Source organism: Alternaria triticimaculans, assembly GCF_023758025.1.
Source record: "Alternaria triticimaculans strain BMP 0046 chromosome Unknown scaffold_2, whole genome shotgun sequence".
NCBI lineage: Eukaryota > Fungi > Ascomycota > Dothideomycetes > Pleosporales > Pleosporaceae > Alternaria > Alternaria triticimaculans.
The window spans coordinates 1,526,772-1,538,891 of NW_026055959.1; the positions used below are offsets into that span (position 1 = coordinate 1,526,772).

The following is a 12,120-nucleotide window of genomic DNA, read 5'->3' on the forward strand; positions in this document are numbered from 1 at the left end:
ATCGTCGCTTTGTCTTGGTTATCCCCGCTGCCATGCTTTACGTAACTGAGCGATCCTATGATTACACCGATAACTACGACAAGAGCTGCCAGGATAAATGTTGCCCAACAAAGCTGGAGTTTCCGCTTTGACATTGCTCCATTGGCAGGTTTTTCGGGCACGTCGCTTGATCCTCCAAACTCTTCTGGCGTTGAGGAGTCGACAGGTACATCGACCAAGTCCCTTTGAAAAGCTTCACTCTCCGTCTCCTTCGCAACTGGCTGTGATGAAGCGGGGTAGTGGTTCGAAGTAATATTATTGAAGATTCTCATGCCCGCCTCAAGGTGCCCTACCCCTCCTTCATAACCCTTGTCCTCGGTTTCGGGGTAAAATGAGCTTCTAGTACTGTATCGTCTTGCGTAGGTTGTACCTCTGGGGCCCATTGAGTGGTCGTACTGTGGTAGGTCGTCGTCCGTCTCCCGGCTTTGGTCGAATTTCGAACCTTGGAATGGTAGATGTATCTGGAGAGGACTGACAGGGACTTCGGGGAGTGGTTTCTCAGGGTTCCCCGCCAGGGTTTCGCCCTCAAAAGTATCTGGTATGTATGGATCGTCGCACCGCGAGGAGTTCCGTGAGGGGTGACAGTCAGAAGATATGGGTCTTCTCAGGTCTCTTCCAGAGCTAGTTGGCTGGTGTGCGCTTTCTGGTGTTTCGGTACGCGCAATGAATGTCGATTCGGAAATCCCCTCGTTGAAAATAGGGCGGCCTATGTTGAGGCTCCACTCCCCTGTCAGAGTTCTGGAAGAAGACTCGCTGCTTTTTCTGGCGAGAGGCATGGATACTTACGCACAGTATGGCATGTGCCACTGCGCTGTCAAGGAAGATGTAGATTGTCGAAAGATAGAAAGTTACTGTCAACGTAAACAGGCTCACGTATCAAGCAGAAGGTAGAAGAAGAGTATATCATCAGTAGAATTTGAAAGCATATATATGCCACACCAGTGTGTGAGTAATAGGAAATGCCGTAATGTGTCACAGTCGACTCAACCCTGAGTCATGACTGTGTGACGCGAACCAAGTGACAGTGCTCAGGCCCAGGACCACTCCACGTTGACCCTGCCCTTGGCTTTATCAGCCAACTTGTCGAACGCGGAAGGGCTGACATCGATGTCGTCGTAAGCACATCCCATGCCTGGCAAAACATTAGCAACAGCAATATGAAGTGGCGTGAGACGGAGTGTGCCATCCGGAGTACTTACACTTGTCAACAATGGTGACAAGGACGCTGGCGTCCTTGCCAGTGCGCTCGTCCACACGGTGAGCTCGAATCTGTTTACCACAAAGTGGGTTGTCGTTGGGGTTGGGAGTTTTGACCTCGTCCCCTGATGAAAACACTGTGTTAGTGTGTGTCTCGTAGATGAGTTGACGAAGATCAATACTTACAGCGTCCGTGAGAAACAGCCATGACAGCGTCGTTGTCACCGTGAGTATGACCGCAAGCGCCCAAACCAGGGTTGTAATACGTCATTTGGCCTTGAGCTAGGGGTCCGATGGCTGGAGACACGGCATTGTTGCTATGGGTGTTGTTAGCTGAGGCTATTGGAAGAAGGCAAAGCACAAAGACTCACTTGGAGGGGATAACCAAGCCTGCTGCGAGACCGATGATGAGAGCCAGAAGGGAGACAAAAGTGATGCCGATCATGATGAGTAGTGTACGGCGGTTGATGTGGTTGTTGAAGTATCTTTTGTGTGGTGGCTGGAAGTTGTTGTAGTGACGAGAGAGTGTCGAAGCAAAAGAGCTTGTTCTTATACCAGTAAAGATACCACATGTGAGGCCATACCGCCTTCCATTGTGAATTGACTTATCGCCAGGTGAGGGCACCTCACGTGGAGCGGTGACCCTAATGGCATCTTTCGTTCGTTGATCTGAAGGTAAAGGTGCTTCCAATTTCGACCCGATTGTAGTAGTGTCAATGGGCGAGGCCTTCAAGTGCGCCAGGGCTGCTTCTGGAAGCGGCTTCCGTGATATTACTGGAGCATTCATAACTATATATCAAAAGCGCGTAGCGTGTGTGTAACGTGAATAGACTATTGGGGGTATCTCAAAGCATGTAAACGTTATAACATATTGAAGCGATTGTCGTCGGAAATGAGTGTATGCCTAGACGGCTGGGACCGACGTGGGTGGAAACGAAGGATTAGGGTGGAGTATGGAGAAGGCGCGAACTTGTGGGTCGCGAGAGTGAAAGGCATCAAGGGGTCAGCGCGGGTCCTTGGCCTTTCGGTGATTCGCTATTCGCCGAGGCTCGTCCGAAACATGGCGACCTCACTTGAACTTGACAGAACACTGTTCAATACACTGTCCGTAAACTCGCTCATACCGCTAACGCGCTCTCGTTTGCAATCTTAAAGCAATCGGTGATCTGAAATCACGTTTGCTCAGATAACTACAACTTTGGTACCCGTTTGCGAGTCTCGGCTGCTACCAACGCACTTTACGCCGCACCTCGGTACATACACATTCACAGCGCATCCACTCACGAGCCTCCGACTCATACCGCAGATAGAGTCATGGCGGAACAGAGCATCAACATTCCCCAAGTCATCGTTTTCATCGTCGTCACGTTCCTTGCTGTACGATGGTACTTGAGAAAGCCGACGGCGGCGGCCCCAGGCACGCGAGCTGCGGCGAACCGCGCTGCACTCCGCGTGAGCCCTGCGCAAATAGACCAAGTCGCTGAGATGCTGCCGCAGTTGAGCAGACGCGACATCGCATGGGATCTGCAGAGGAACGGTGGAAACGTTGCGGCGACAACGGAGCGGGCCCTGAGCGGGCGAGGGTTAGACACGGTAAGTCTCTTGATCTGAACCCTGTCATGCGGTCGACATATGCTAATACATTCACAGGCACCAGCGTCTTTCCAAGTACCAACACCGGCACCGCGAGTCGCAGCTACACCGGCGCGACCATCCCCAGCCCCAGCAAGACCCGCACATCCCGATCTGATAACGCGATACAATCTGTCCTCGAAGCTTAGTCAAGTCTCGCAGCCGGCACAGGAGGAGCAGCCGAAGGCGAAGTCATGGAGTGCGGACAAGAGTGAGAGGCAAGCGAACTTACAAAGACGGCGGGAGGAGATGATTCTGGCAGCACGGAGAAAGCTCGAAGCACAGGAAAAGGCAAAAGCGTCAGGCGCTGCATAGCCACGGCTATATCATGCCGGGAAGAGGAAGAGACGGGACAGTGAAGCATGAACGCATGCGCTGGTTGTTATACCCTAGATCGCTTCTACAATATACATTACCGTGTACACCACCAGATTATGATAAGCACTCTATACTTGCCATGGTTCCTTTCTGTGAGATCTTCTTCGTATGCAACGTATGTAAGACATCCGACTAGTGACATGGTGTGTAGTCTCATTGGCTTCATGCTACCCAGATTCCAATCTTTTTGTTGCAGTAAACACACTTTACGACCGACGCTTCGTCAGTTTTTCAGTTTCGACAACACAACAAACGATACTATCCTAGATCATCATATCAACTGTATTGCTCTCGATGTCAAGAATCGCATAGCAGAACATGCAGCATGCATTCTCAGTGTCTACAATCTGTGACGTCACATCCCCTACTCAGTATCCAGGCACTGGGCCATTATCCCGCTGAAGCCAACTGTCATTATGCCTGCTTTCGACTAGTAAATGTACAAGCTCCTCAAGTTCTCACCTACGAAGAGTTCTCAGTGGAGAAGCGGACTTACAGCGGACGGAGTTAAGCCTAAGACGCCCGGCATGACAGTATCTAAGCGGCTACCTGATCAAAAACATATATAGAGAGGTGTCTTTTCGTGATTTATCAAAACTGGATAGCACTAAAATCCCCTGTTTGTCTACAATCTCAAGGGCCCTCATCGTCAATTCTTCAAACCGCGTACTATGTCTTCACCACTACCCTACAATCGCCAGAACGCGCTTGCCTCAACCATCGCAGCAGACAACTCATCCAACATAGCTGGCAAGATCGTCTTGACGACTGGCGTAACGCAAGGCGGCCTAGGAGCAACGTTCGTCGAAGAGATCGCAAAGCACAAACCCGCTCTTCTGATCCTCGCTGGTCGCTCGCCATCAAAAGTGCAAGCCACATTCGATAAGATCAAATCCAACCCAGCGAGCGCCAACGTCGAAGTGCGCATCTTAACCCTCGATCTGGCATCACAAAAGCAAGTCCGCGAAGCCGCGAATGAAGTTCTCGCATATCCAGAATCCCACATCGATGTCGTCGTAAACTCAGCAGGCATAATGAAAGGCCCCTACCGTAAAACAGCAGATGGCATCGAGAACCAATTCGGATGCAACCACGTCGGTCATTTCCTCTTCACCAACCTCATCATGCCCAAGCTCCTTGCTGCCAAGGCACCCCGGATCGTCAACATATCTAGTGACGGTCATCGCTTCAGTGGTGTGCGATTCGACGATCCGAACTTCCAAGATGGCAAAGTCTATGATCAGTGGGAAGCATATGGTCAGAGTAAGACGGCGAACATACTGTTCTCTTATGCGTTGGCAAAAAAGCTGGGCTCGAAGGGGTTGAAAGCGTATAGTCTGCATCCGGGAGTGACGCTTGGGACATCTCTTGCTGAGAAGTTCGACGATGAAGACATGAAGAGTGTTGGTAAGTTGCCGTTGTCGAAAGTTGGGCCGAAGATGTTTCTGACAAGCATACAGTGGCCAAAGACAAAGAGATCGGCTGGGCTCGTGAGTTTGACGTGAAGTCGCTCGACGAGTGCGCGGCTAACCATGTTGTCGCCGCCTTCGATACAAGATTGGACGACTACAACGGCGCGTATCTCGACAACGCCAACGTGGCGCCGCAAGAAGTGCAGCCGACTGCGACGAACCCGGAAGACCCAGAGAGGCTGTGGAAACTGAGCGAGAGGCTTGTAGGAGAGCAATTCATATATTGAGCAAGAGGCTGCTCTATAGATAGATCACACTATCTGGGTATCGTAAAGCATACCAACGCCATTGCAATGCTACATTCAGTCGTTTTCTGTCCTCATGCCCACTTCAAGCACCTCGTTGCTTCGTGCGCGTCTTTGCACTCCAACCCACACACTCGCGCTCCACATTTGCGACACTTGATTTGTCCCCAGTATCCGCAATTGTCGCAAAACTGTCTCTGTGGTGGACCGCCAGCGGGAGGAGGCGCGGCGTGGCTTGCAGCGTAGGAAAGTGGTGGAGCGGCAAGTAGAGCCTCGAGCTCGGTGGGGTTCAACGGCGCGGGTATGGAATCGTCGATCGAGAGCAGCGCGTCGTCTGCATTTGCGTCCTCGAGACGCGACGGAGTCTGCGCAACTGTTGGAGGCCCTGGCGTTGCTTCTACTGGCGTCGCAGGCACAGAAGCATATGTGCTTTGCCTTCGCAAGGCTTGCGCTGCGCCCCTTCCCCCTGTGGGCTGAGAAACGCTTCCCCTGGACGTAGTTGTCGTTTGTCCTAATTGCGCCTCTTCATCGTCGAGCCAATGCTTGATCTGCCGCTGGTATTGTATGATCCTCCTTGCATTTTGTGTCTTTGGCACGCTCGGCTTCCCGGGGATCGTGATGAGCTGCTTGGGGTCGTTGTCGCGTTCTAGTTCGGCTATTCGTCGAGCTATGGCTGTCTGTTGTCGGGCAGAGAGCTCGTTTTCCGCCCGTTGACCGCCTGGTGTTGCTGCGGCGGCGCGCTTCTTGTTCTTGGGGTTGATGGCGACTTTTGAGGGGTCGTAGCCTGTGTCGACGACATACGTCCATCCAGGCGCGACGGTCGCCGTAGAGTTCGGAAGTACTTCGACGTGTGGCATGGTTGAGTGTGGAGTGGAGGAGTTGATGTTGCGGAGAGTCCGGAGGTGTAGAAATCATGGATCACATGCCGACGCGTCGCAAAGTCCAGATGCCGCGTACCTGCATGATCGATGCGGGGTACGTACACTATTTGGATCACTTCCGATCTTGTCATCATCTTGTCGGATGTTAGCCGTGATCTTCAAAACGCTATTGCATCCTCGGCAGATTTTCAATATGTATGGTCCTGAAAAGCCGTAGATCGAGCTTGTGACCACTTGCCAGAACAACACCAGCTACCTAGGTAACTGCACATCGCCCATACAACCAAGCATGGCGCCTGAAAGGAAACCGCCAATTGTGCTCCCACCCACAACCCCACCAAGCGAAGTTTCTAAGTCCGCGGCCTTCATCTTCATCCACGGTCTGGGTGACGAAGCAGAAGGACTGGAAAGCGTTGCTCGCCAATTCCAATCCGCGAACAAATTGCCACACATGTCTTGGACTATACCCAACGCTTTAGAGAACCATGACCTAGCCACCACAGCCTGGTATCTACCCACACGCCTCTCTCCTTATCCACCATCGCGACCTGAGCTCGAAGATGACGAAGATGAAGAGGGAATGATGACTACCGTGTTCTACATCACAACACTGATTGATGATCTGGTCGATCAGGGTATTCCAACGGAGAGGATCGTCTTGGGAGGGTTCTCACAGGGCCATGCTATGGCACTTTTGACTGGTTTGGTGTCGAAGTATGCCGGGAAGTTGGGCGGGCTGGTCGGACTGTCTGGATACCTTCCTCTGGCAGATCAAATACCGAAGCTGAGAGAACAAGCTGGGTTACCAGAACAGGTGGGTAGCAACGGTGAGATATTTCTGGCAAGAGGAACAGGGGATAGATTGGTACCGAAGCGGTTACATCGTATGTGTTATGAGGCATTATTTGGATTTGGTATCGAGAAGGACAGGGTGACAATTAAAGAATATGAGGGCATGGGGCATGTCATGGCCGGAGCTGAGCTGCGGGACTTATGTGCTTTCTTGGAGAGGGTAGTACCGGAGATGGACTAAGATGGAACACGCGTGAAGTTTGATGACCGCGTTCCGTTTCCGCTACTTCATTATGAGTCCTGCTCCATATCGAAATTGAAGTTACCAAAATACACGCAGAGTGCCTGCGCAAAGTCAGTTTGGAGGTTAGCATCAATGTTTTCTGTGTCTTACCTTGCTAGCACCCATCATAGTATAGTGAGCAACTTCCAGCTTTTTCCCATCTTGCCCGTATCTCGCAATCTGATTAAGATCCGACGTTCTCGGCAAATACAGAACAACCTCTTTGCTGATACTCGTAAAGCTCTTGTAAAGCTTTTCGAGGTTATACGGCTCCATCTTACTGAGGTCGAAGACGTTTTCAGCACCATACTCAGTTCCTAAACACATCAGCTTAATTCGAATGATGGTGTGGAAAAGAGACAAACCTCCCCATGGCGGACTAGCGAACACAACGACATTGCTTTGACCCGAGAACCTGCTCATGGCATCAAAGCAATCTGCGTTGAGCCAAAAGATCTTATTGCTCACACCATATATTTCGGCATTGTGCTTTGCACACTTCAACGTTTTGGCATCTTTCTCAATAGCAAACACGCGTTCCCAGCGTCCCGAGCGCGCTAGTGCTATGGCATTACCACCAACACCAGCAAATGCGTCGACGATGACGGTTTTGTCTTTGGGCGCTGACTCAGATATGTGGGCTGCGATCTTGTTCGCGATGGGTTCTGGTGTCACGCCGAACCAGGCGTCTTCTGTCATCCATATGCCTTGGTCATACTTTTCCCATATCTTGAACCGCTGGTGCCAATATCTGATATTGTTAGAATTCAAGAATCTCTGAGAGTGGAAGAAATGGGCTGTACTTCTTCAAATGTTCGGGGAACTGTTCGACACGCGACCATTGGTCTACGCCTTTCTCACCCGCCGTCTCACTCATATCCCCAGCAAGCGCGATGCACTAAGTTGTGAGAGTAGCCTGATTTGAGAAGCCACAGGTAATGGGTCTTGACTTCAGAAGATGTGTGGATGATGAGGTGACCGAGCAGATACTGTGGAAGAGTGAGAGCAATCCTGATACGCCTTACCTGATTAGGAATAGTTCCGACCGACGCGACTGCCTACTCAGACAGTGAGTGCTATACGTGGCGGTACATGTAATTTGGTCACTACAGATGATAATGTTCCGAATTTTGCATCCTGAACTACAACTACCTCCAATTCAACTTTAACCACACATTGCCATCCTCACTGCACCTGCCCCAGCTAGCGCGCCGCAGATCCCGAGCTATGGCCACCTTCCAAAACCTCCAAGTCACCAACAACGACACCTCGACCAACACAACTCCTCTGTCGTCATCACCATACGACAACTTTTTGAAGGAACCATCAAAATCACCACCTCTCATCATGTCCATGTTCGGAGCGTTGAACCGCTTCATATCGCGACTAGACGCCGCGCCCCTCAACGAAGAGCAGCAGTCCGCTACGAATGGCGCATACGGCTTCCAGGTGCTGAGGAACGCTAATCTAGATGTTCCTCTGGAGCCGTGGTTCGATTTTATTATTGGCATCAATGGAAGAACCATTGTACGTATTTTCCATTCGGTTGAAAGATATCAGCAAAGGGATGCAAGAGCGGGAGAAGATAGACGATGGCGAAGCGGGGGTCAGCTCCTAGGCAAGATTGGATGGACTGGAAACAAGAAGACCACCTTGACTTTGTACTAACTCTGTGAACAGGATAATCCAGACCCAAGTCTCTTTGCGACAGAGGTACGGAACAGTGCTGGTGCGACCATCAGCCTAGGTGTATTCAGCGCAAAGGTAGGTTCTAAGTACCCCTTCTCATACCACGATACATTCGAGATGCCATGAGTCATGGTCCAAGTTCACATTATACATTTGCAAGGAAGTACAACCACAGAAGGTCGGGAGAACAAACGTCACAATTAACTTCACTCAGTTGAACTATCTATACACGTCTGACACCATGTAGGGCCAAAAGATCCGAGAAGTTTATCTGCAAATCCCAGCCGATCAGCCGACTCTAGGGATCTCCTTGCAGTGGTCTCCATTGGCCATCGCGGAGGATGTCTGGCATATCCTAGACGTGGCTCCCAATTCCCCCGCTGATGCCGCAGGGTTGCTACCCTATGGTGACTACGTCATCGGCAGCCCCGAAGGGCTTGTGCGCGGCGAGTCTGGCTTAGGTGAACTCGTGGAAGACTTCCTAAACAGGCCATTGCGGCTGTACGTGTATAACCACGAATACAACGTGACTCGTCCCGTTACCATCACGCCGACGCGCAATTGGGGTGGTGAGGGAGCCTTAGGGTGTGTGCTGGGTTTTGGGGCTTTGCATCGAATTCCAGCGGGCTTGGACGAGCCGCCGCCAGCGCCTGGCGAGACCTTCTTCTCCACAGGCGATGCTAGCGGGGCCACGTCGTTTGATGAGAAACGTCCTTTGACTGGCTCTGTTGATTTCCCCACTGCGCCAACGCAGGGTGCACCGACAGAGTTGTTCGTGCCAGCCAACATGGCGCTACCGGCAAAGTCACCACCACCTCAGGGCACGGCGCCGCCGCCAAAGAGGAAGGGCAGAGCGCATCATGTCGCTAGCCCTGCAAGTGGTGGGGGCGGTGGCTTGGACGACTACTTCAAGGAGGGAGAGCAAAAGAGTCTGGAGCAAGACTATGCGCCCAAGAAAGGCTCTGGTGTACCACCGCCTCCCAAGGTTGGTGGTCCGCCTAGAGGCCCGCCGAAGAGTGGGAGTGCGAGCAGGACAGGCACTCCAGTGCAAGGTGACGGCAATGCAGATAGTGCAGCAGACTCAGAAGCATAAACTTGGCTTGAAGTTAGCAAATGTCATCTTAGGAACAATGAATGACAACATACCTTTGAGAACACACGTCTCTTTGCTCAATCCTCAGCCTCGAAGTCTAGTTCTTCCCTGAACCGACTCAGCCTGCGCTGCTTCTTCTCCTCTACACTCTCGTTGCTGGCATTGCTTCCTTGAGTCATGTAGGAGTCGACTCTGGTCTGTACTTCGGGTCGCTTGACCGCTCCACTCACACCGCCTTCTTTGCGCCCGCTGATCCTCTCAAAGGAAGACACTTGCGGTGAGGTGGGCGATCCATCTGGTGATGTTTCCGGAGAGGAAGATGGAGAGAGCGAGGTTTTGATTTTGGTCGTCAATGTACGGAAGATGGGCATGTTGAGCGGTTACTGTACGAATTGGCTGTAGTGTTTCGGTTGCGATTGTTGTTGATTGGGGTTTAGTGTCAGGTGGTTGGTAGATGGTAGTAGTATGCGGACCCGAGTATTTGCATGTATCGAATTGAACAAGTAACTGGTGTTATTTGCAATGCGATGGGCAAAAAGGAAGCAAAAGGTATGTATCGACAAACGGTAATATCCCAACGAGAGGAGCACCAACAACGCGAGGCACGCGACCACTAAATACCCTTTCCCCCACCACACACACACCTCTACCCGACGCATAACAGTCATCCCAAAGCAGCCTACAGCACCCCAGCATACCACGTCAGGGGCCGGGCGCCACGCAGGGCTATACCCAATCCGCGCCGCTCCCACAGCCGCAGCAACCCAACTGTCAATAAACAGGCGCAGTAGTTTCAAACCGCGGGTTCCATGCAAACCACAAAACGAGTGTGCGTCTAGACCGGCATGCTATGGACTTTGTCGATTAATGTGGGTACTCGGGTTGACGATGCAAGGCCAGACCCTGCGCTAGCCATCGCCGATCCCACATCAACCTCGTTCCTGAGCTTGCAAGGAGATCACATGGCTGCAAGGTCATACCCGCAGCGCAGGGCGATCGCATTTGTTCTGCGCGATCATGGCAAAGAGGCATGGACTACTTTTCTTCCATAATTTCCTTGATTGTTGAGACCAAGCTTTTCCCGTCCAACGCTGATCGCACACGTTGCCTAGGTGTATGCCCAGCGCCGATGCGTCGCCGGAAGCAGTTGGCGTTTTAGACTCACCGTCGCAGGATACGCTGTGTCGATGCGGTCAAGTAGAGCGATTGGCTGCACGGCGGGGTAAAAGGAGAAGGGCTTGGCCTTTTTTCCGCTGGCGAAGACGCACTACACCGCCATATGTGCTTTGCCGGCTTTAAGCTTTGGGGTTGCTGTGATTGGAGCACGTTGGCAGTAAAGGCGTTGAGTTGACAGCAGGAAACATTGTCGAGGCAGTCGTCCGCATGACTGCACACTCAATCTCCCAAAAGAGCGTCACGAGTCCAGCACCCGGCCAACCTTCTGCCCTCCTTGCACCAACCCTTTGGATCGCCGCACATCGAGTCTAACGAGAGAATCGATGATGGGGGATATCGAAGGCGCTCAGCGCAGGAATACAGAACAAAACATTCCCGGCCGTCCTTACAAGTCGGCCATTGCTCCGCTCCGCGGCACCCCTTTGCATCGCGACGACGGCGCCACGTCCGTTGCTTCCCGAGGCCGACGCTTTCATTCACACACAGTTATCCACATCGCTCTTGTCCCTGCAGCGACAATGGCCAAAATAGACATATACCGTTCTGCGCCAGATGGAACACCTCCCGCTTTCAAACGTTGAGGTGGCTCGTAATCTCCACCCTCGTGTTCTTCGTAATCCAGGATTCTGGACTTCTAGACCGCTCAGAGCTTGAATCATGTGGGAAGCAGTCGTTCCGAGTAGTGTTGCGTCCGGCAATGACGGGAGTCTCCACCCTTTCGAGCGGCTGACACCTGACGTACGACATCCACCCGGGCGAACATGAACCATGGTTCCTTCACCGCATTATTACACTGCCGAAGTGGTTCCAAATCGGGCCCACGTAAATCCCTGAGCAAGCCCTGTTGACGCTGACTGAGCACTACGTCAACATGGACGTGGAAACAATTGCGCAATAGGCTCTGCGCAAGTCTGCTAGTGCAACAGCGGACTATGGTCGTGGAAACATAGAGTAGTCAAACGATGAGGGTGTAAGTACACCCGAGTATTGTATTCGCAGGCGAGTCTATCTCTGCGATCTCTTTGTGAGGGAAGGAGGCCCGGTCGAGTCCCTCGTAACATCCAAATCAAAACTCCGACTTGCTTTTCGAGCAGTCTTTTCCGAACAAGCCACCCAAAACAGACCATGTGAACGCCCATGTGGCTCGTGGAGCTAGCAATGATTGGCAGCAAGCGGAACCAGGCACGAGGCCAAGGGAAAGTATGGGGTACGCAAAAACAAACGCCAGATTATGATGTAATAC

General features: G+C 52.0%; 8 protein-coding genes across 8 annotated transcripts; 4 read left to right on the forward strand and 4 right to left on the reverse strand.

Moving 5' to 3' along the window:
* Positions 1-1,067: 1,067 nt before the first annotated feature.
* On the reverse strand, positions 1,068-1,681 carry J4E78_002175 (uncharacterized protein; the record flags this gene model as incomplete). Its single annotated transcript, XM_049362823.1, has 4 exons — positions 1,068-1,171; positions 1,239-1,373; positions 1,423-1,553; positions 1,608-1,681. 4 exons carry the CDS (start codon positions 1,679-1,681, stop codon positions 1,068-1,070), a joined length of 444 nt encoding a protein of 147 aa, XP_049225415.1.
* Positions 1,682-2,550: 869 nt separating this feature from the next.
* J4E78_002176 (uncharacterized protein) lies at positions 2,551-3,183 on the forward strand (the record flags this gene model as incomplete). The annotated part of the gene is made up of 2 exons (XM_049362824.1): positions 2,551-2,829; positions 2,887-3,183. The coding sequence occupies 2 exons, from the start codon at positions 2,551-2,553 to the stop codon at positions 3,181-3,183; spliced, it is 576 nt and encodes a 191-aa protein (XP_049225416.1).
* A 734-nt stretch (positions 3,184-3,917) lies between these two features.
* On the forward strand, positions 3,918-4,945 carry J4E78_002177 (uncharacterized protein; the record flags this gene model as incomplete). The annotated part of the gene is made up of 2 exons (XM_049362825.1): positions 3,918-4,653; positions 4,707-4,945. The coding sequence occupies 2 exons, from the start codon at positions 3,918-3,920 to the stop codon at positions 4,943-4,945; spliced, it is 975 nt and encodes a 324-aa protein (XP_049225417.1).
* A 92-nt stretch (positions 4,946-5,037) lies between these two features.
* J4E78_002178 (uncharacterized protein) lies at positions 5,038-5,820 on the reverse strand (the record flags this gene model as incomplete). Its single annotated transcript, XM_049362826.1, has 1 exon — positions 5,038-5,820. The coding sequence occupies one exon, from the start codon at positions 5,818-5,820 to the stop codon at positions 5,038-5,040; it is 783 nt and encodes a 260-aa protein (XP_049225418.1).
* A 313-nt stretch (positions 5,821-6,133) lies between these two features.
* Positions 6,134-6,877, forward strand: J4E78_002179 (uncharacterized protein; the record flags this gene model as incomplete). Its single annotated transcript, XM_049362827.1, has 1 exon — positions 6,134-6,877. One exon carries the CDS (start codon positions 6,134-6,136, stop codon positions 6,875-6,877), a length of 744 nt encoding a protein of 247 aa, XP_049225419.1.
* A 50-nt stretch (positions 6,878-6,927) lies between these two features.
* J4E78_002180 (uncharacterized protein) lies at positions 6,928-7,796 on the reverse strand (the record flags this gene model as incomplete). Its single annotated transcript, XM_049362828.1, has 4 exons — positions 6,928-6,981; positions 7,031-7,236; positions 7,285-7,670; positions 7,723-7,796. 4 exons carry the CDS (start codon positions 7,794-7,796, stop codon positions 6,928-6,930), a joined length of 720 nt encoding a protein of 239 aa, XP_049225420.1.
* Positions 7,797-8,266: 470 nt separating this feature from the next.
* Positions 8,267-9,701, forward strand: J4E78_002181 (uncharacterized protein; the record flags this gene model as incomplete). The annotated part of the gene is made up of 3 exons (XM_049362829.1): positions 8,267-8,446; positions 8,600-8,683; positions 8,856-9,701. The coding sequence occupies 3 exons, from the start codon at positions 8,267-8,269 to the stop codon at positions 9,699-9,701; spliced, it is 1,110 nt and encodes a 369-aa protein (XP_049225421.1).
* Positions 9,702-9,778: 77 nt separating this feature from the next.
* On the reverse strand, positions 9,779-10,072 carry J4E78_002182 (uncharacterized protein; the record flags this gene model as incomplete). The annotated part of the gene is made up of 1 exon (XM_049362830.1): positions 9,779-10,072. The coding sequence occupies one exon, from the start codon at positions 10,070-10,072 to the stop codon at positions 9,779-9,781; it is 294 nt and encodes a 97-aa protein (XP_049225422.1).
* Between the last annotated feature and the right edge of the window lie 2,048 nt (positions 10,073-12,120).